We start from the raw sequence: 23,539 nt of genomic DNA, 5'->3' as shown, positions 1-23,539 counted from the left end.
GACCAAACCAATTGTAAAAATATAGCTTAAATAAGTAGCATCTTTTAGAAACTGGAGTGCGATGAGGAGCTCACCGTGTGGGGCCCGCTGGGGCCTGGCGGCGTGCCGGGCTCCTCGCCGCGCGCCCTCCAGCTGCAGTTCCTCATGTCGTGCCCGGAGCCGTCGCGAGGCACCGGCTCCGCTGCGCACGCCGTCCCCATCCCGCGGCCGGCACGGCTTGTTCCGGACACCACAGCCCGGCTCGAACCCGTGTCCTGGGCGCGGGGTGGCTCTGCTGAGAGCAGCGCCCGGGCCTCCTGAAGGGCCTCCTTTGCCTGGCCATGTCTGCAGGGCGTGCAGAGGATTTTCCTTGGGGAATTAAGCGGGAAGCCGGGCAAGTCTTTTTCCTCATGTAACCATTTTGCTTTTTGACCGAGGCAATCTCTGGAAGTGAATAAAAAAGCACTCTGCAAGGATAGCACATGCCAAAGATTACTGAGATCCTAGGAAAAGAGGAGAAGTTTATAGCAATCTGATAAAAGCTCTTCCTTCTTCTCGTTTTCTTTGGCATGAGTTACCTGCAAAGATTATCAAAACAGTAAACCAGCTTCACAGAAAAAAAAAAAAGCTTAAATTTACTTTGTTGTCTTCCAACTGAAAAGCTAGAAAGCAGGAGCCGAAAATAGTCAGGAGTTTTAAAACATTAATTCATAATGAGTTCATTTTGCTTTGCTTTATTTTTGAGCCTTCTCAGGCTTTCCTCCATAGGCTTTCCTCCATAACCATGAGATAGACATTTGTTTCACTAATGAAAGTTGCTGAAGGGGAAAAAAAATCCCCACACAATACTTCAGGCTCTAGAGCTCAAAGAAATACCAGACTTAGTGAAAATGGCAGTAAAATTTTAAGAGTTGGTACCACTGACTCAAATAAAGATCATTTTTAAGAGCAGTCATAAGACACAGACTGCAAGACTAAAGAGAGTCAAATTATAGTAAAAAAAAAATACAGTGTAATGTGGCATTGCAAAGATCTGACTCCCACAGGTAAAACGTGTCTCTGTAGGTGCCACATCATTTGCAACACAGGAAGAGATACTTACATTTAGCCAGCTTTATCTATTTGGCTCTTCATCGACTATATGTCAAGTAACAAAGCATAGTCGAGTCCTTACGATGAGTAATGTCACCTATAAAACACTGTACGTCACTGCTCAACAGCAAAACCAAACACATTTTTGCACAGTAATAACCACAAGCTGGCTTTATGCCTCCTTAACGTTGGAGGTGGTGGTGGTGGCTCTACTGTGATCCTGCTCCCAGGGGAGTTGAACCGTCTTTCCCAGGCCTGGGAGAGGAGCTGGGTGAAACCTGGGCGCCCTGTTGAAGGCATCTGCTCCCTCACCACACGGGAGCAAACTGCTTCTGCTGGCAAAGGGAGCCTCTGTTGGGCACAAATTTCCATTTCTGGTGCTCCAGTCCTCGTCCTGTTTGACTGTAGCTTTGATCCTGGTAGCAGATTATATAATGTGGGCTTAAAGGATTTCTGGGATTGGACCATTTTGCAAATGAATCAGCATTTTCTAACCCCTCCCTGCTGGGATGGGATCTGTTTGCTTTGCAGGAATGCTGCAGAGTTTTCTTCTTTCCTTATTGATGGGGAAAAAAAAAAGACGGTGCATGCTCACTTTTTAATTAAAGGCAGGACTTTCAGACAAAAGGAAGGAGCAGGAAGTTTTCATGGCCTTTTTTTTTTTTTTGTGGCTCCCTAGGTCTTTCGAATGGCTAGAGGATAAAACCAAGATTTCTGCGCTGAGGATGGAGCTCAGAGCGCAGCCCGGTGCCTTTAGCTCTGCTGTCGGTGCCGCAGGTAGTACAGCGCTCACTGGAAGGGCCCTCCTGCCGAGCCCGGTGCAGGGCTTTGCAGTGGTTGGAAAGCCAAGGCAGGGAACCCAGCAGCCCTGGCTCTCCGTGTCCCCCTCCTGCCTTTCTGGCAGGGGCAGGAGTAGCACTGGCCAAAAACAGCTTGACAAAACCTGTGCAGTGGTGGCGTGTAGAAGCCCCGGGGCAAGCGGTTTAGCCCAGGATCAGTGAAAGGATTCTGTGTTTTGCTTCCTGGCATCCCCTCCTGGGCCCACAGGCCAAGCTGACAAGGCTAAATGTGAGGGAGGTTCAGCCGCCTCTTGCCTACGGCTACATCACAGACGGAAGCAGGGATGGTGTGAAATGCAAGGAGCTCTCACCGGGAGGCTCCTTGCACCAGGGATTTATCACCCAGGTGAAGCCACCTTGGGTCTGTCAGAAGTAAATAAATCAGTGAGCATGGGACTTGGGGTAAGCAATGGCCCGGTCCAAGAGGCTGTCGAATGCAAATGGTAAGCAATGAAGGAGGAGAAAGTGCTGCCCTTTCTAGACACCTCCAGCATGGCGTGGGGCACGGATAAGGACTGTTTTCAGAAGGGAAAGGGGAATTGCAAGTGTTAGTCACTGTTTAAACGTGGATCAAAGGGCAGTAGGTGCTTGTTATTATCTCATCACTGATCCCTTTCCCCAAAAAGGCCAGAAACAGGAGGCCCTCACAGCAAGTGAGCTGGGGCAGTGCTGTTCAGTTCTCCTGCTGCAGGGAACTCGTACTTCGGCAATGAACTGCACCGTTAGCTAACTGGAAAAGGGGCAAGCAGTACATGTCTCCTGTCAAGAAAAACTATTCGTGTAGTTTTTACTATTCTATTAATTCTCCCTTTCTTTCCTTTACTCCTACTAGTAGTATTGCTACAGATCAGAAAACAGCTGGATAAAAGAAAATCTGGTGCTCCAATGATGGGGGTCAGATTTGTTTGGAGTGTGGTTACTTGCCATTAAACTGCAACCCTAAGGTAAAAGATGTTGATGTTGTCTGCATCAGACAACGGTCTTTACCATCTGCTAGCAAACTCAAGTTTCATCTTGATGTATCCAAACCAAACTGCAGACTGTGTAAGCCCCTAAATTCATGCCACATATTCTTAAAACCTCTTAAACCTCGTGGGTTCCCTAGGACCCCATCACCTGCAAGGAGGGCTGTGGATTCATGGTTTAGGTGTGAAAGCCTGCGTGCACTTTTGCAGCTGAATCCCGCATGGCAGGGCAGCTGGGAGAGCCCATCCCATGGGACATGGGTTTGGCGGGCGAAGAGGCAGCAGACCAGGCGCACGGGGCGGATGCAGACGAGCGAAGGCAAGCGGTCTGCGACGATGCTGCAGACCTTTGCAAAGTGCACCGAGGCGCCAGCGGCGGGTTTCCCGGCGTGTGGTCTGAGGCAGCAAACTGCAGGCAAAGGACGCGTTTGCCGTGAGGATGGAAGCGTGAGTCAGCCCTCCGCGGCTGCCGCCTGCGACGCAGTGGGCAGTGCTTGGCGCGCGCCGGTGGCACCGAGGGCACGAGAGCCCTTCGCCCTCCTTGGCTGCTCATTCCCGATCCTGGGCCAAACGGGGGCCCCGGTTGCTGCATCCAGCCCATCTGTCTGGCCCAGGAGCCTCCGGCCCCGCGGCTGTGCCGCAGCGTCACACCGCGCTGCCACGGCGCAGCTCCTTCCTGAATCCAAAACGATAGTTTCCGAGAAGAAATGAGTATTTTAAGTATGACATTTAGCTTCTAGCCTTTCGCTGAAGATAAAATAGCAGCTGTGACAGATTGGGTTATTTTATAAGCTAAATATTAAAAGAATGTGCCTCAGATGTAGAAGGAAATGAATGCAGCAGTGAGGCAGAGTAGGTAAAAAGCAGCACACCTTGTTTGATGAAACTTGGGTGATGGTTTCTTTTCTTCTGCATTATGTCCTTTCTGGAGGAGTTGCATTGTTAATCTAATACAGACAGTAAATTCCTTCTATTGCTGCTGGTTGTCCTCAGCCACGCTTCTTAACATGGCATTTGATTTTACGACCTTTGTCTATGAAATAGATTTGGGAGCTGCCTTTGTAATAAATTTAAAATCAGATATCTGCCTCCAATTTCAGTAAATCAGGACATTTCCTGAAACTATAACACCCGTTTGAAGCTCAGACTCCCAGAACAGCTCCCAGAGCAGCTCTGCAAAGCATAGCTTTGCAGAGACAACCTGGAAGGAGGTCTGGAAGAATTCCCCACACTGGCTCATTTCTCTGGCATGTGCTTGGATCTCTGCATTTATTTTGTTTTAGAAAAAGTAAGTTGTGCAAGAATGTTTGAGCTGTTGCACAGACAGCTATTTGTGCTCGCTCCGTGAAGGAGAATTTTCCTTCTCACCATGGCAAGGTATTGTATTCTGCCAGTGTTGTGAAAAGGTTTGCTAGTTCAGTTCTTTTCTTTAACTTGTCTTTCTGTTGTTGATGTTGAACTGTTGCTAAGTGAAAAATAGCAGCTACTCAAATGTGGAAGTGTATATATATATATATATATATATATAAAAATATATATACACCCCCACGCTTCTAGAGAAACAGCTAGAAGTAGAGGAAGTTTGTGTTGTTGCCCAGAGGACATCTCATCACCCTGAGAACGGAGGCAATTTAACTGAAGTCATGCCCGTCACCAATTATGCAATGTATTATAAAATAATTAGGCACATAATATCACATGCATACATTTTTAATTTTTTTCTGCGTGTAGGTCTGAATTATCACACAAAAGTCACTACAAGTCATTAACTTCCACAGACCCAGGATTTTAGTTGTGGTAATTGGACAATTCATCCATCATCACTAGCTGAGCGTAAGCTCTACTCATGTAGTCAACTCTATCCCCTTTTTAATCTGTTTTTATTTTTTTTTCAGAAAGAAACCAATTTCATTAATTATCACCCAATCCTAGCCTTTTTACCATGTATATGAATTTCCTGCCCTCTTTGAATTTTAGTGAAATGCTTCATATGCATTTACAAAAATATGAAATTATTTCCCTTTAGCCAATTTTCTTTGTGTTGTCGAGAATCTGGAGGCAGAAAATAGTTATTTAGCCCTTCAAGAAAGAAGCTAGAGATACTCTTAGTTGAGCTTTTCAGCTGTCCCAGATAAGTTATAGTTTCCCCACTTCACAGGTAAAGGAAGGCTTTTCCTTGTCATTTATTAGTCCCAGGTTTATTGCCAGTCCTTGGCAATGCTCCTGTGCCCATTTCCTCTACTTAAAATGATAAAACTTTGCATTTCTTCAGAATGGAGCTATCGATTTCTTCACCTCCCGTGCAGCGGATGTGACCACACAAGCAGGCAGGCTTGGCGAGCTCGCCCAAGCCTTGCGGGTTTTCCTGGTCCCAGAAGCACCCAGAAGTTTTCCAAGGAGGAGCCGAGAGCCAATGGTGGTGGAGAAATTTGTCTGATACTTCTCTGCCCACTGCTGGCCCAGGATCCCTACCTGACTTCTGCCCCTTCTGTAGCCCCACAAGATTCGCCTGGTCCATGATGAAGCTCAAAGCTGTCCCAGTGCACGGGCTGCCAAGATTAGCAAACACTTCTTTTTTTTTTCCGTCAGAAAAAAATTGCAATAATTCCGCCCTATTTGGGCTATTTTCTTACTATGTTTTAGGTTTCTTGCTTTTTCTGTGTTGACTGAAATTCATTATGATGGTCACAAATAACCGGCTCGCAGTTCCAGCACAGAAAATTTCAGAAAGATGCAAAATGATGTAAAAAGGAGACTGTAATAAAAGCTATTACACCAACATAATAGGAGATAATAACCTGCAGCCCCTAAGATTGTGCCTTTTCTGATTAACAGACACTCTGCGAGAGAGAGAGAGAATCTAATGTCAGTCTCTTCTATTACTTCTTGCTCTCAGTTTTGCTAAGGATTAAGGGGAAAAAGAAAGGGCAAATTAATTAATGCCAGCTATCTTATTCCTGCTATGCCGACAATCCCCACATTTAGGCCGTGCAGCTGTGGCCTGTCCTTTATTCCGAGAGGGTGCTAATCCCTTTCCACTGCCGCTCACCGGCTCCCGTTCCATCCTGTGCTGGTGGTGTTCAGGGTCACATTGCTTTTCTGCGTTCTGGACCTGAAGTTTATCTGTTTGAGAAAGCCACTTGGCAATTGCAAGTATGGCAGCATCCCCAAATATGGCCAGGGGGATAGCTGTCCCTTTGCTATTCATTAGATCCCTGGAAAGTGGAGCTCAGGCCTTCAGAATTTGCTTCTTTGGAGGGGCTGGCCGCAGATGCTCTTGGCACATATGGAAGTCGCAACATACCTGAGTTATCAGTAAAGGACAGAGGAGAATAATATTGCTATTTTAATGCATGCTTCCATTTTTTTTTCTTTTTTCAGCACGTGGGCTATTAATACTGCAGAAGTTGTTGTTTTCGTGGCTTAGATCAAGTAGGAAAGCGACCGAGGCCACATGCCACTGTTGTTCTGGCTGCTTCTGTGCAAGATGAACTCATGAATAACGTCTGTGATTTCTTTTTCCCTTGTAGTTGCACTCTGCTGTGACCAGGATCCAAGTTCAAAGACCTGGTTTCAATTACACGTTTGCCCATATATGTATCCTGAACAATGACAAGACATGCATAGTGGACGACATAGTGCATGTGCTGGAGGAATTAAAGGCTGCTCGTTCTTCTAATCGAACTAATTTTGCGATCACATATCCGATTACTCACTTAAAGGATGGCAGGGAAGTATATAACGGGCATCAGCTTGGTGGGGTTACTGTGCACAGCAAAGACCGGGTGAAGTCTGCAGAAGCCATTCAGCTCACCTACTACTTGCAGGCAATCAACTCCTTGAATGACATGGTGGCAGAAAAGTGGGAATCCATTTTTTGTGACACTGTTGAACTTTTCCAGAAATCCAACAGGAAAGTCAAAATGTATCCTTTCACTTCTTCTTCGCTGAAGGAGGATTTCCAGAAGACTAGCAGGGTGTCAGAACGCTACCTGATCACGAGCTTGGTCCTTGTGGTCACCTTGGCCATTCTCTGCTGCTCCATGCAGGATTGTGTCCGCAGCAAACCCTGGCTTGGCCTGCTGGGATTGCTGACTGTGACCCTTGCCACTCTGACTGCAGCCGGAATCATCAATCTCACTGGTGGGAAATACAATTCCACCTTCCTGGGAATCCCCTTCATCATGTTAGGTAACTATCTGCTACTACTCTCTTTTTTGTGTGTTTGTGCTTCCCTGGCGTGCTTCCCAGCAAGTAGAGAAGCGTCACTGCATGAGTCCCACTATGTAGGCACTGTACGGCCGCAGTGCACCACATCCACAAGGCCTCTGCTTATAAACCATCCCTGGACATTAAAACTGTTTCGGGGGGCTCTGGTGTTGCGTAGCACGCTGCTGCGTGACGCAGTGGGAGCGAGGAGCAGGGATGTGCTAATGCCGTGGGATGTGCAAGGGAGCACCTGGCGGTCGCTTGTCTGTGGGAGCTGGGTTGCGGTGTCGGTGCTCAGTGCTAGAAGGCAGCCTGTGCACGGCGCCAGCTTTCCTGGCCCCTAGCAGGGGCTGTGTGCATTTTTCATTAAGCAAGCGCTCACTCCTTCGGGGAGCAGAGTGGTGGTTTACTCTTGGCTTGATGCTCCGAGAGGAGCCTGTGGTTGGGATAAGTACAGGAGTCAGCTCTTTGCTGCGTTTCTCGTGGGAAGCCCTTGTTTGCTGAGGCAGCTCAGCAGCCCTTCGCAGCCCTCACGCGCAGAGCTTCGCCTCGTGCCACGCTGGACGGGCTCGTGCAGGTAGCACCGCGTCCCACGGCCCCGGGCAGCACGCCGGGCTGCAGAGCAAGGTGCAGCCGCAGCCCCTTGGCCATGGTACGGACAGAGACATTCCTCTTACTCTGGTTTTCATACCACGGGCACTCGCTGCAGGCTGTGGGGTTGCAAGCTTGGGCTTTTTGAGGACAGGAAGAGCAAGGAGGAAATGAGGAGAGTCAGTTTGCTCCTCCTGTTCCAAACTGAGTGGACTTTCCTGTTGAGTTTGGCGGACCAGGGCCCTTGTGGGGAAACTTAGATTATATCAAAATAGGCAGCAGGACTTCATGGGAGACCAAGAGTCAGCTCTGGAGAGTTCACAATCTGTCGGTTTGTGTTTCTTTTGTGAACAGCGTGAAAAGCTTTGTACACTGTAGGTGTCTAATATGTCCTTGTTCCCAACATTATTCATTCGTGAAGAATAATACATGCATTGATTTGATCACAGCTTTCCCAGCTGAAAATCAGTGCTCAGTAATACTATATATTTCAAGCATTAGTGTGTCTCCAGTGACATGCTCACATCGTGTAGTAATGCAACACGTTTCAGCACAGTTATTTTTATATCATATTTTTATATCAGGTTCCTTTGAGGTGCCCATACTATATGTGTGGTTTTATCATGCTTTAATTAAAGACTGTGCTTGAGTACTTCACACTACCAGTTAATGTGTAAGATATATTCAGTGACAAACAAAAGTCAGTTATGTTATATCAATTATTGTGTATAATCCTCACTTTCCTATGATAGCCACAAAAATTGAACTGTGCCATAATCAAGAGGAGATCCAACACAAGAAGTCAGAGTCAAGAAAAGGCTGGCTGTGTGGCCTAAGTCTGCCTCTTCATCTGTGGGCTTTTATGTGTATGCATGTGTTATAAAAATCTGTTCCTCACACTAAATAGTTTATGTGAACACCCAAGGGAATTTCCAGATGCTTTACAAGAAAATACGTGTAGTAGAAATAATGTCAAAAATCCAGCTGTAGGAATGAAAGTACCAGGGAAAGTGACTCAAAAAATATGAAAGATTAGCTCTAGTTAGGGATCAAGGCATCTGCTTTCTGGGACATCCTCTCAGATCATTAATTCACTGATAGTGACTGTGCTGAGTCTTGAAATCTTTAAAGACTTTTAAGTTTCACACTTACATTTTAGTCCTACCAAATTTTATAGTCCAACTGTGTTTTTTTCTTCTTTTTTGGGGGGAGGGAGAGGTGGGAGTGTATTTCTAAGCTGAAACATTCCTTTTTTTTAAGAACAAGTTTCTAAAGCAACTTAGCTGCAGAGAGAGCTGCAGAGAGCTGCACCTCCACTCTCACTGTGGAAAAGTCAGGACATAAGAACCAACTTCATTTGAATCTCTCTGCTTCCCTAGTTGCATAAAATCTCCAAAGGAACAGGAATGTCAACAGATGAAGAGCAGGCACCAAAGACATTGGGGAGTTTTAATGAGAACTGTTTTAAATAACCAGATAGCTACAAAGGCAGGGTTTATTTTCCTGCAGTACAACAGAAATATTCTTTGTGCATTTTGAAATGTACTTGGTTTCTATACTCTGTTTGGCTTTTAGGGAAGGTTTAACTCAAGGTGACCAAGGGCACAAAACCACCCTCCATTGTGGTCTACTGAAATACTTAGTTTCACTTAGTTTCACTTAGTTTCAGTGACCATCAGATTAAATTGTAGCTTAACTAACCTTCAGAAGGCTAAAGGATTTTGGCCAATAGTGTAACTTTGTAGTTATTACTCTCTCATAATTTCATCACCAAAAGCAAAAATGAGATATAGAAAAAAAGACTTACATGGACAGATTGCAGTCAAGGCCCCTTTGCTAAAATAACTCATTCACACAGTTTTCCCTATGGCAACTGAGGATGTTTTAGGTTCTTGTCGGAATCACAGAACCAGGAGGGGTCTCCAGACATCAGCTGGCCTCTGCCACAGGACAAGGTTACAGCCTTCCAGGCAGATACTTACCCAGCTTGTACTTTAACTCCTCCCTGGCACCGTCCCCTGCTGCTTCACTTTGCACCGTGAGAGCATCCACATCATGAGCAATGCGAATTTCTCTGTTGCAACTCTGGTGCCCTCCGTCTTATTCAATGCCCTGCTGCATCTGGAAAACACCCTATCTCCTCTTTCCTTGCATAGTTGGGACCACTCCCATCCAACCCTCTTCCGTTTCATCCCAGATGCCTTCAGGGTTTGTGTTTACTTCCAGCTTGCCTGTTGCACTCTGGCTGCTCCTCATCCTCACCGGCGTGAGGTGCCGCAGCTGGGCACAGGATTCGGGCTGCGACTCGCAGCACCGAGTCGGGTAGGAGCATTATCTCACACACCTTGCGTGTGCCCCTGGCGCTCATGCGTCCCCGTATGGCAGTCCTTTTCTCTCAGCAGTGTGAAATGGTTGACACGTTTGGTTTGGGGTGCATGGTATCTCACAAATCCTTTCCACACTGTTTGCACGGTTGATTATTGCAGCCAACATGTAGAAGTTTACCCTTGTCTTCACTGAATTGTGCCCTGTTTATGTCACAGCATTTTTCCTATTCATTAAATTTGTCTTGTTGCTATCACTGCCCTTCCAGGAGGCATTAACTGAGAATAGTCAGGAATGTTTTACAAATATCTACTTCAGAATCACAGAATATTCAAGGTTGGAAGGGACCTCTAGAGATCATCTAGTCCAACCTTACTTTTACATGTTTTTTATATTACTTTCTAAATCAGTTGTTTGCCCAGTCACAAACCTATGCCAATGATTTAGGCAACACATCTGCAAAATAATTCAGGTCAGTGTGGTCTATAATATTAGATTTTATTAATCTTTTTTTCCCTAACATCCCTTAGGCATCAGCTATTTCTAAGAACAATCTATAGTGAAGTGGAGCAGTCTCTGTACATATTGAATCTTTAGCTTTGTATCAATAGCACAATTAAAAGCAATTAAATTACTCTGGTTTACAAGTCACACTTGTAAACTCAGACTTTTTAAGTGCAGGTACGAACGCCTTTTGCCTACCCCATCTGTTAAATATGCCATATTAGTTTAAACACTTTATACTTCAGGTTTAATCACCTTTACTGTAGCTTCTTCTAACGTTTTTTATTCTGTAACTAAGGCAGGTTCCTATAACTCGGCTCCTGAAAAGCAACTCATTGTCACAATAACTCAGTCATTCGTGATCGTCCGTGTGCACCCTGAGCATGTCACTACAGTGATGGCTTGGGTGTTGTGGCAGGTTTCTTTTTAGGAAGAAACCATCAGTTTCTAACGGAACGGCAGGAGCCAAATCCAACCATGGCGATGCAAACTGCCAAGCAGTTCCACAAGCTTCAGCACCAGCCAGGATTAGCACCAGAGACCTCCTTTGTGCCCAAAAAGCACAGATCTTCCCCTCCCGCCCCAGGATGTTATATTTCGCTTAAGCTCTAGGTTGATGCCCATACTTTTAATGTGAAAGTGAAGCTTCAAGCCTCTGAAACCTGACAGGCTCCTGCCATTTGTCTGGGCATATTGAGAGCCAGCACATGCCTCAATGGGTTTCTAAAACTATCATCCACATCTATCAACGTGCTTAAGCATGTGTAAACAAGTGTTTTAGGGGCAGGGTTACTCACGTGCCTAGTTCACATGGAATACTTGGTTGAACTAAGTTTATCCACTTTCACCCTAAGCTTTATATACCGAAAAAATAAATTCTTCATGCTTCAACAGAATTTAGAATAGCTGAATTGTAATGCCAGCTGAAAGGCAGAATTAAAATTCTGATTTCCTAGTAGTGCCTACTCCCCTAAAATTTGCAGATGTTTGGTCTGGCACAGATGTTGATAAATTCGTCATAAGTTTGCCTTATGCAGTAAATGCTATTTAATAACTGCCAATCCTTTAAAAACACAGGTTTCCTGAAAAACACTGTGTTATGAAATAAGCTGCTGAAAAACAAGTAGTGGTCACCCAGGAAGCTTTCAGTACTACTTTTTTAGCTCCTGCAGGTGGAGTGCAACCTTTAACTTCTTTGCGACTCAAGTGAAAATTGCAATATTGGTCTTTGTATTTAAGAGGAAAATAGCAATCTGTTTCATATTCCTTTAGAAACTCCTACAGTTTATGCAGAAAGACATGGCTCTTTTCAGCTGCCAAGTTCGTGAAAAGAATGAGCTATGTAAAATAATTATGGAATGTCAGACATTGCCAAATATGGGGAAAGATGCAGGGCCTGTTCCACAAGCTTATATTTAGCTTCTGATTTGAAAGTACACTCTCATTAAACTGGCATGGAAAAATCAGTTAGCAGTGAAAAGAAAAAAAAAAAAAAGGCTTGGGCTTGCAGCTTTCTGCAAATTGAAATGGTAGCAAGCATTTTGTGAATTTTTGGAAAATACAAATAAATACAAACGCAATTCTTACTGCCTTCTGCATCCCACACTTCTCGACCAAATCCCGCTCTGTTTTGTTTAACAGGGCAGCAGCGGCTTCAAAACACACACATTTCTGAGAGGAGGGAAGGGGAAGGTGCTTCGCAAGGCAGGTCTAAGGAGGCAAAGCTTGAGTGCCTCCAAGGGCACGGATACACGAAGAGGCAGTGAGCATGTAGCAGGGGAACAAGCGGCAGGAGCTCGAGAAAAGGCTTTGGGAAAGCTGTAGGAGGAAAGAAATGGGGAAAGTCAAGCCTGGGAGATTTCTGGAGGCAGGATGTGGAGTGGGAGGCTCAGCCTGCTGCGCTGTAGGCATCGCGCGTGCCGAGGACACGCAGCGCCCATGCAGGGGTCTCTGGTGGGAGCCTGTCACAGGCTGCCCCACCACCACCGCCCGTAGCTGTGGCAGCACACTACAGGCCCCACACAGCTGCGTTTCATTTGTGGTTTCACAAGAGCAGGAGAAAGGGCGTAACAGTGCAGCATGTGCTGGGAGGTACCCGGAGAGCCCAGGGTTGGGAGGACCACTATTCATAGTAGCTCTCCTATGCAGACAAGCACCAGGCACTTCTAAGAAGCACAAAATTGCTGGGCGTCAGACTTGCCTGTTGGGGTCTCCTGCTGATGGAGCAGAGAGATGAGATGTCTGCACTAAGGCTTCATGGATTCAAAAAGCTGGAGCAGCAAAGGTGGGGTCTGAGGCTAGACATTTGAGAAAGGTCAGAAGGAAAAAACGAACTTAAAGGAGGAGGGAAATTCACAGTTGGAGGAGGGGAGTGAAAAGGCCAGGACATGCAAGGGCGGATGAGAGGATTGATGAAGATGAGGGATCATGAAGGCCACAAATAGCTAAGCCAAGGAGGGCAGCTAACCAGCAGCATGGAAAACTTCAAAGCTCTGACCCTGCTGTGAAGCTGGGGCCAGTAAGGTTCAAAACTCCATATGTGTGACTTGATGGAGCTGAGCCTTGGCGCTTAAAGGTAACCAGCTCCTTCTGATTTCTCAGAGAAGTTGCTAGTAGGTAATCACAACATGTGCCAAACCTGTAAGCCCTCTAAGCATTCACTACATTCCTTATCAAGCACTCGAGTATTCTCTATATCCATGAAAACTGAAATGTCAACATTGATTATAGAGAGACAGAGTTAAAGAGAAAAGCTGCTCTTAAAACAACTCCTGCACAGGTCTCCCAGATGCCCTTCAGTCCACACATAATGGTAACGTACACACAAATGTTTGACTTTGTATAGTACTTTTCCACCAATATTTTCTGTTACCAGTTAATAAAAATGTGAAGCTTACTGAGTCTCTCTTGTTTTTATTCTCTGCACTAAGCTTTCTTGCCTTCGTTGTCAGTCTCCCCCTTTCCTCCCTGTTCATTCCAGGAAGAAACGTGTCATTCTGCAACTAGCTGCCTCACAATTTACTGCCCTGCATTCTCTCTCTTCCATCTCATTCATCTTGATTGCAGTCTCTTGCTGCCTTTGCCAGCACATCTCACTGATTTTCCTGTGCCATGCCAAGGTATCTCCTTCCCAATCCCAGCACAGCTTTGGTCTCCCTAAACTTCCTCTGTCTCTTTTCTTCTTTTCCCTGTTCCTCGTAGGGCATCCACTGCCTTTTTTTTTTTTAAGTTCCTCTCTCTCCTCCATACATAATCCTCCACCCCCAGAGCAGCTTAAGCAGACTAAGCCTGCACAGTGCTTCCTTTCACTTAGACTTCCCCAGCGATGGCTCTTCTTCTTGGTCAAACCCTCCTCCTTTAATTCTTCAATAACTTATTTGACTCCCTCCTCATCAGTTGCCCCAGATTTAATGAGGAGACCAATTATGAAGAGGGCACTAACACATGAAAAACAATATGCTAAAAATACGGTAAAGTATTTTAGATACTATTGTGCCAGCTTTCTTGGGAAGTGCGAGATAGGCAAGGAGATTGCCCAGCAGACCAAGTGAGGTGACAACAGAGGTGACATGCACCCATATTCCCACTTCATCAACATGAACCCCAGTGAAAACCTTGCAGGTATATGTGCAATATGTACACATATATGTACATATACATATGTGTATGTTCTTAGCTTCAGGAGACTATTAGTGACTCAGTAAATACAGTGCTTCTTAAAAGAGAGTACATGTATTTGTAGGGAAAAAAATGCCCAGGTAATAAAGTAAGTACTCTGCCATCATACAATAAAAATAAGGGTTTCCTCTTGACTGGCAGTACTCTAATATACACATGTATTTAACAAAAGCACATTACAGGCAACATAGTGCATTTAAACAGCACTGACATATACAAAGAGTTGTGGAAAAATGTCTTGCTTTACTCTTTCTGAATGCTTTTAACTATAGAGAAATTAATGTTTGTGTTCATTGAATGGGAGAGCTACTAAGAGAATATATATGCATATATACCTTTTATAATAAATAGCATTAAAATAGACATATTCTAAAGTGAAAATATGTCAAAGGGGTCATAATAAGACTAGAATTGGGAATACTGGGGCATTATTTAATTCTAGTTATTTAAAATATTTCTCCATTTATTTGTTTCTTTTTTCCATCATATAGACAGAAAAATGACAGGACTGTCTTGTGTGTATGTGTATGAATTTGTTCACAGTTAAGCACATTTATCTGAGTTTCAAAAATAATATACTGGTCACTTTCTTAAAATTAGCTTGTCCTTTGTACCATTTCTAAAACATCTGCCCATTAATGCTTGTTCACTGTGATAAAAGATGAGTATTTGGGAGTTTAACTTTATGGAAGGGACACATCACATATCCCAAGCATCACTAGTCCTGGCTATTTTCTATGAAACAGGGGCAAGGAGGGTGATTTATTTTCTGCTGGTGTATTCTTTGTTCCTGAAAAATATCATTCATAAAGGGCAAAGCCTGACCAAAGCAGAGTCTTTCATGGAAGAGTGGAGAGCTTATGCTGCCTTTACAAAAACTGCAATCTTTAGAAACAGCATAGATAGGCTACTGTGTGTCAGATACGCCTTGCCAGAAGACAGGGATCAAAATTACAGCTGTGCAGCGGATCCACATGAATCTTATGAGCAACCTAACACCCCCTATAAGCTGTGTTTGAAGGCCCCACATGAGACCTAAATGAGGCGTAAACCTTGTGCTGGATTTCGAGACATGCTCTTTTCCTGCATATGCATTAAGCAATTTGAACACAGGCTTAATGGCCCAGAGAGTCTTTCTGCAGGATCAAAGACTAAAAATAACACTGTGGTCTTGTAACATGTTGAGCACCAGCTGAAGATTTCTACTTGCATGCAGCAACCAGCATGGCATGTTGTACAATTGCTTTTTCTCTTCACTGGCATCTTTCACCATTTGCGCCCGCAGATGTCAAATCCAGAAGAAACTCAGAACATATTATTCATCATTTCAGTTTCTCCCATTTTGTTCCCAAGTAGATACAGCGCAAAACACAGCAGACAGGCATCCTCTCAGGAGGCTGAGGCGGATTTTAACCAGTGTGAATACACCAAGATGCCCAGATTTTTGATCCAGGCAGGAAGTTAATGAGAATATGGACATGCCTGGTGGTTTGTGACTGGGATGGCTGGTGCTGTTATGAGCATGATCAGTTCTGACTATTGAGGGTGAACAGTCTAACAGATTGATATACCTAATATCAGTATGTTTCTCTTTTGGGGAGGTTCCCAACTCAAATGTTAACACCTGTAGGCATAATGAACCTTCTGGAGGCATGTATAAAACTTAGCAGTCTTCAAAAAAAGAGTCATAAATAGTGAACCTACCATGCATTACCTTTGCATGTTTGAGTTAAGTTACCACACTTGTAATCCAGACATGTAGAGTCTGCATAACAGGCGGTAAAGCAAGGGGGGCTGCTCTATGCCAATATCTCCCAGAAAAGCCTGGTCAACAGTTTTATATGGAATGTTCCTGCCATACTGCTCTTCATGCGTTTCTCTTAACCCATCTGCTGGAGCATCCACATAGCTCTTCAGGCTTACTTGCCCATTGGACATTTGTTGGACTTGGACATGGACATGGATGTGTTGTGCTGGACATGGGCATACCATGCATGGACATGGACACGGGCATACATGCACATGGGGATAGGAAATATAAATCAGACTAATCAGACTAGTCTTGGCAGCTCAGCTTGGTGGCCAGTAGGATTTGCAGTGACTTTCCTTGCTCACTACAGTTGTTCAGGACAGGCAAGCTTATCCCCTGTGGGATGACTGACTGTACACACACTCTTTGACATTGACACAGCAAAGCTGTAGGCTTGCAGCTCTGTTTAGGGAAGGCAACCAATAGTTGGCTGCAATGTCTTGCTAAGGATGGTTGAATTAAGCTCATCCCAGTTCATGCCACTAAATAGTGATTAGATCACTGAAGAAGTGTAAGTTACGTTTGGTTCTGGTCCTGTTTGCACACTGAACTATATCAATGGGCCTTAATATTATTTTAATGAGAACAGCATATAAATCCAGATATTTGCGTGCTAGCTGTTTGAATGGGATGCAAATGCTCTTTGCTCTGCCTGCGTATTCAGCAGCACTTGGAAACTGCTATATGTTCCAAGTTAAAATTGCCCGTGCTGGGCGAGGCCACATGAGGCAGGTCACGTAGCATTAATATTTGGTCAACAGCTGTTGATTATAACTACTGTGACAAAGAGAGTCCGGATTAGCAATTTCACTCAGCTTTGCATAAGGTGGGAGCTGATGAGCACACTGATCTAGCTGGAAAAAATAAGTCAGCAGAGAGAAATTATCTCAGCCCCTTTGTTTACGTTCTGTGGAAAGCAATCACATAGCTGAGCAGTGTGCATTGTTATTTTTAATACAGTCAGTGAGGAGAATTCATTGCACCTTCATTATATCATAGGTTATTACAGGTATAGCTTTGGAAAGGGCAGTTCCTGGGGTATGATTCTGATCTGCCATGTACTAATTTTGCACAAGGGTTGGCAATAAGCTGGGGTATAAATTTATAGCATCCTAGCTGCTTCATGATAATTCCTTCAGTATTTGCCTTTGTGGATGGTATTTTGCTCCACTTTAAAGGGAATTAGGCTCCCTTTCATAGGTTACCAGAAAGAAAACTGGTGCAAAGTAGCTAGTACTGTATAAATTCAGGCACTGTTACACTGCACACTAAATTCTTCTCACAGACAGGTCCTCCTATTCAAGAGAATGATTTCAGATTTAAATCAGCCTAAGTGAGACTGCAGTCATCCAGCTGAACCGATAGCATTATATGGATGTAGCCATTGCAATACAAGGAAAGAAAACTAAATAAAAATCAAGACTTAACCTCAGCATCTCCATGGGTCCAGTTGAAATTCTGTCTATTCAGGTTACAAGGTTTTCCCACCCACTACTGAGGCTCATTCTCACCTTTGTCCACAGGCTTTTGTGCCTTTAGCATCAATTTGGGTGATACCATTATCGTGTACTTTCATAGATGGATAAAACAGTGAGGAAAGGACCCAAAACTTAATTCTCAGTCTTTTACTGTACTTTCTTTTACTGAAAAAATCTGCCTTGATAGCAGAACTTCATCTTCTCATGATAAGATCAAAACATGTGTTTTGATCACATGCATTTGCAAAAGTTAATCCTGAAGGAAGCTAATATAACTTTTTATAACATTTTAGACTACTCATAAAAGCATCGTATTTAAGCTAAGTACCATTTGTTGATTTATCTCTGATATTACTATTTTTTTAAAACTAAAGATAGGCCCACCTCAGCCCACCAAAATTTTAAAGTGCTTCCTCGGATAACAATGACTGTCTCCATTTACTCTGCTTACAAAAGCCAGAATTTTCGTCCTCTGTCCACCAAGACATATGGCAGATCAGCTACAGCGCAAAGTCATTGAAAAAGAGATTGAAGAAAAAAAAAAAAAAAAGGAATTTGGTCTTTGTTTTCACCAATACCTTTCTCCTATTCCCCTCATATTTTCCTTTGCTCATTCAGACTCTCTTTTCCTTACAAAAATTCAGCCCTGCATTGTACTTCTTGTTCTTAGCTTATAGTGCTACAGACAGACAGTAAGGCACGGTCAGTGAATCATAATAGCAAATGTCAACAGGAAACGTTCTCCAATAGCCCATTAACTGTTGAAGTTCATATTTATGATTTACTGAGTGACTATGAATAATGAACAAATTGGTAGAAATCATTGGATACTTGTGGCTAATTCTGTAGTAAAAAGGGAAAAACGGTTCAAAAAATTACATTGCAAGGAAAAATTTACCTTCTCATTAATGTTATATAGTATAGACAGTGCTAGCAAGAGAAATATAAGTGGTACAAATCAGGTTTGCAAAAAAATGGAAACTCTGAAATGACAGGTAAGTGAAAGAAGATCACTGATGCGTCTGCAAGCTAGACAACGCTGGAGATAGTTACTCCAGTTTGTGCTTGTCAGTAGTTAAAGGAGTAAATTATATTAGGTAAATCCTGTTCCACCTAAATGCAGCTGATTTTTGGACTGCCCTGCCCAATTTGTTTAGGAGTTTAGGCTTAATCTTTTTCTCAAGAGCCACTGGATCCAGTCAGTAGAGCCATTGATGCAAAAAAATGTGCAAGTCTGTGAGCCATTTAGACCTGTCTTCCTAAAGGTAAGTTAGAACTTTGTAGCTATAGCACAAAATGGGAAGAGAATCAGAAGATCTGCAATCCAAAGGAAATCCCCATTCCTAACATGCAGTAAAAATAGCCTCTCTGAAAATAAAATAACATATAGCTGTTTTCAGTTAGTTTTGTAGAGCCCATACAGTGAAGAATCTTCTAAAATTCTCTTAATCAAATTTCTTTTTGGATTAGTTTCCAAGATGATGTGAGAACAGATTGTGTCCCAGAGTGTTTTTATGTTTTCTCCTTAGAAAAAAATAAATGATACCAGGAGTCAGTGTTATCAGACATTGCTATTATCCAAAATCTTATACGTATTAAAAAGTCATACTCTGTGTCATATTAAATTAGATCTAATTTCTGTATCATTGCAAAGTCAAAGGCCTTCCAAATTAATGTTATCTGTCTGAACATTTCTAGGCAAGAGCCTATTAATGCTGAAGCATTTTTTTTCTTTTTTGCAAAAACATATTGTAGCTAAAGCTCATGATAGAAATAATTTGTAGTATTCAATGACCTCATTTTATACTGTTTTGCTCACTAGAAGGTAATGCATATGATGCCATGTGAAATTCTGAGACAAGCCTGTCTGCAGGACTTATGAGAGCCATAAATGGATTAAACCTCTCACTCTCTGCTTTGGCAAGTGATCAGTTACATTTAAATAAAGGTCAGTCTGTCTTTACAAAGAACACACTGAAAGCAAGCTTAATAGCTTTCCCTTCCGAGGCTAGAACATAACTATTTGAAGCATAATTAACAACGAGGTGCCAGTCACTGACTGTGCTTTTTGCTTTATTTTATGTCTGGGGAGTTCCAGTATTTCCCATTAGTTTTAAGAGGGGCCACGGTGCTGGTTATCCAATTGACAGTCTTGACCTGGCCTCTGAAAGCAACTGTAAAATGTTGTTAGAGAAAATTAAGATAAACGCTAAATGCCATACTGAAAATGGGACTGTAATATTGCTACAAATTAGACATTTGTGTTCCATGCCATGACTCCAAGTAACAATGTAGACATGACATCTGATATACGTGAAAGCATGGACTTTGTTTTTCCAAACACCAGGTGATGGTGATAAGGAAATACACCCCTTGCTCTATTATCTCATCTTGTATGCACTGTATTTTGAATTCTGTATAAAATATCTTTTCAGTGTTAGCAGAGTGAGCACCTGCTAACCTGTTTAAGCTGGTCAACATGGAGATAGGATAACCCTTGCAAGGTTGGTGTGAGTCAGATGTAGCTGTTCACTCTGTGAAACATACTAATTACAGAAGAGTTAATTTGTCAAGTGCATTAAATATCTGTCTAGTAGATTAAATAAGTTAGGGCATTTAAGGATAGACTGTGATATGTTCTGGTTCAGCAGAACACTTACTTTGTTCAGGGTGTGCTTGTAGCCCATGTGGCAGCAGTGATAGCCATCCATCTGTGAAGAGAGTGTAACCAATACGGCAATTTTGGAACTCTGCAGACAGCCTGAAATTTTATCGGAGATGTGTGGATTACCCTGACCCTGCCTGACTGGAGTATCAACTTCAAAAGTCCAATGATTGCACATCTTTGTCATCAGCAACTAATTCAGTCCTGATCATTTTATCTAATATTATCAGAGAGTGGGATTATCAGAGAGCACAGAGGACTGGCCTTTGGGAGTATCTGGAGATAATGCAATGTAGAGGAAAGAGCAGACCAGAAAGAGAGAGGCAGGAGATGGGAAAAACAGCATAAAAATAAGGGAGAAGTGAAATTAAAAGGCAGCAAAGAAGATGGGATTGGATGGAAAATATCTGTTTTTTTTTTTCCAATGAAGATGATATTATGAGAATATCATAATAAGGGTTTCACATACCCTTAGACATTTAAGTAAGAAAACTAATGCCTTAAGCAATTGCACATCAGCTCTATCATTCTGCTACTCTTAAAATTCACTAATTCACTTGTGCATTTTTTTTCTCATTTCTAGGATTTCTTTTTGCTGACAACAAATTTGGATAGAAGTGGAGAAGTCAGTGACTGATTTACTTGGCAATACTCAACTTACATGCAGGTTTCATTTTTTACAGTTTTTCTACAAAGAGACCAACTAATGCTCTACTTGCAGCATAGACACTTGAAGATCCTATTTCCTTGTGTTCACCACAGGTCAGATCTCATCATCATGAAAAACTAATTTCGAAGTATGTTCCATCACAGGCACTCTGAAATAATGAAACAAAACCTCCAATCAGAAAAAAAAAAAAAAACCATAAAACCTTTTTCTTTAACTTGTGAACCCTGTGTCAATGATGCAGAGCTCCCATCACGTTCAGATAGCAAGATTTGCTAGTCAGTAGTGAATGTGGTTCTGTGGCTTGTAAATCCATAACAATTTCTCTCTTCTGCAGACTGTTTACCTCAAGACTGATAATATACAAATGTGTCTCTTTTGAGCCTTTAGCATGCCCACGTTACATTTTTTGTCATGTTTTTCTGAGTACTTTAAACACTTGCTTTGTTCTCTATTGTAGGTCATGGGTTATATGGGACTTTTGAAATGTTGTCCTCCTGGAGAAAAACTAGAGAAGATCAACATGTAAAGGAGAGAACTGCAGCCGTATTTGCAGACTCCATGCTCTCGTTTTCTCTCACCACTGCCATGTACCTGGTCACTTTTGGAATAGGGGCCAGTCCCTTCACTAACATTGAAGCAGCCAGGATTTTCTGCTGCAATTCCTGTATTGCAATTTTCTTCAACTACCTCTATGTACTCTCCTTTTATGGTTCCAGCCTGGTGTTTACTGGCTACATAGAAAACAACTACCAGCATAGTATCTTCTGTAGAAAGGTACCAAAGCCAGAGGTATTGCAAGAGAAGCCTGCATGGTATAGGTTTCTTCTGACAGCCAGATTCAGTGAGGACACAGCAGATTCAGAGGAAACAAACACTTACGAAAGTCATCTTTTGGTGTGGTTCCTTAAGCGCTACTATTGTGACTGGATAACAAACACTTACGTCAAGCCTTTTGTAGTTCTCTTTTACCTGGTTTATATTTCCTTTGCCTTAATGGGCTACCTGCAGGTCAGTGAAGGGTCAGACCTTAGTAACATCGTAGCAACTGCAACACGAACCATTGAATATACTACTGCTCAGCAGAAGTATTTCAGTAACTACAGCCCGGTCATCGGGTTTTATATCTATGAGTCAATAGAGTACTGGAACACAAGTGTTCAAGAGGATGTGCTAGAGTATACCAAGGGGTTTGTGAGGATATCTTGGTTTGAAAGCTACTTAAACTATCTTAGGAAACTCAACATATCTACTGGATTGCCCAAGAAAAATTTCACTGATATGTTGAGGAACTCTTTCCTGAAAGCCCCTCAGTTTGCCCATTTTACAGAGGATATCATCTTCTCCAAAAAATACAACAACGAAGTCGATGTAGTGGCCTCCAGGATGTTCTTGGTGGCCAAGACAATGGAAACCAAGAGAGAAGAACTTTATGATCTCCTGGAAACCCTGAGGAAGCTCTCTCTCACCTCCAAGGTGAAATTCATCGTTTTCAATCCATCGTTTGTGTACATGGATCGTTACGCCTCTTCAGTGGGAGCCCCCTTACAAAACTCCTGCATCAGTGCTTTATTTCTGCTCTTCTTCTCTGCTTTCCTGGTGGCAGACTCTCTGATCAATGTGTGGCTCACTCTAACTGTTGCCTCAGTTGAGTTTGGAGTTATAGGTTTTATGACCTTGTGGAAAGTCGAACTAGATTGTATTTCTGTGTTGTGCTTAATTTACGGAATTAATTATACAATTGACAACTGTGCTCCACTGTTATCAACCTTTGTCCTGGGCAAAGAGTTCACGAGAACTAAATGGGTGAAAAATGCCCTGGAAGTGCATGGGGTAGCTATTTTGCAGAGCTACCTCTGCTATATAGTTGGTCTGATTCCTCTTGCAGCTGTGCCTTCAAATCTGACCCGTACACTGTTCAGGTGCTTGTTTTTAATAGCATTAGTCACCTTCTTTCACTGCTTTGCCATTTTACCTGTGATACTGACTTTCCTGCCACCATCCAAGAAGAAGAGGAAAGAGAAGAAGAATCCTGAAAACCGTGAGGAAATAGAGTGTGTTGAAATGGTGGATATGGATAGCACCCGAGTGGTTGACCAAATTACAACAGTCTAACTTGTTTGTTCGTTGTTTTTTACACTAGGTCTTACTGAGAAAAAAAAAAAGAATCCAGTGTTGGCTAAACATTTGGGGATGGGAAGAGGTCTGTCGGGGAGGGGTTTCGCCCTCTAAGCTAAATCCAGGAATACTCAAAATGATGGGAGGAATGAAGAAAAAATCAGGGGGGGAGGGACAGAGGATTGTTCCTTGAGTGGCTCCCTTAACGTGGGTTATGAGAGAACTTGCACACATGTGCAAAGAGAGGGCAAAAGTTTTGGCTGTGTGAAGTAAGATATAATGAGCAAAGTTGGGTTTCCAAGCAGCATTCTGGTGGTCTGTGCTGCAGGTACTGTGACTGCTGTTGCTAAACCCAATCAGATGGAAAGGTCAACTGTCAAGGCTGGAAGAGCAGTAAGTGTTCGCAGGATGTAAAGTCTTTACAAACTTCCTGCGCAGCAATAACTCAAGTTAGTGAGTCAGCTCTTATACGTCTTAGCCATCACATTTAATTTTTCCTTTTCTCCCCTAATCTAAACATTTATGCAAACTGTAAAACAGATAGCAAACTGTACTGGGAATGAAGGCAGTATGCAGCACCAAACACTTTCAGAACAAATTTATGTTATAAAACACCTTA

General features: G+C 43.0%; 1 protein-coding gene across 1 annotated transcript in view; it reads left to right on the top strand.

Annotated features, from left to right (window-relative positions):
• PTCHD1 (patched domain containing 1) overlaps positions 1-23,122 on the top strand; it is a 29,167-nt gene extending 6,045 nt beyond the window's left edge. Inside the window, exons 2-3 of the mRNA XM_026038684.1 lie at positions 6,406-7,066; positions 21,263-23,122. Coding sequence (XP_025894469.1) covers positions 6,406-7,066; positions 21,263-22,917 — 2,316 coding nt within the window. The 3' untranslated portion in view covers positions 22,918-23,122. The remainder of the gene's footprint in view (positions 1-6,405; positions 7,067-21,262) is intronic.
• The last annotated feature ends 417 nt before the right edge of the window (positions 23,123-23,539 follow it).

The sequence above is a fragment of the Nothoprocta perdicaria genome, unplaced genomic scaffold (genome assembly GCF_003342845.1).
Source record: "Nothoprocta perdicaria isolate Ctin4 unplaced genomic scaffold, notPer1 scaffold_215, whole genome shotgun sequence".
Lineage (NCBI taxonomy): Eukaryota > Metazoa > Chordata > Aves > Tinamiformes > Tinamidae > Nothoprocta > Nothoprocta perdicaria.
This window is presented reverse-complemented; position numbering and strand designations above follow the sequence as displayed.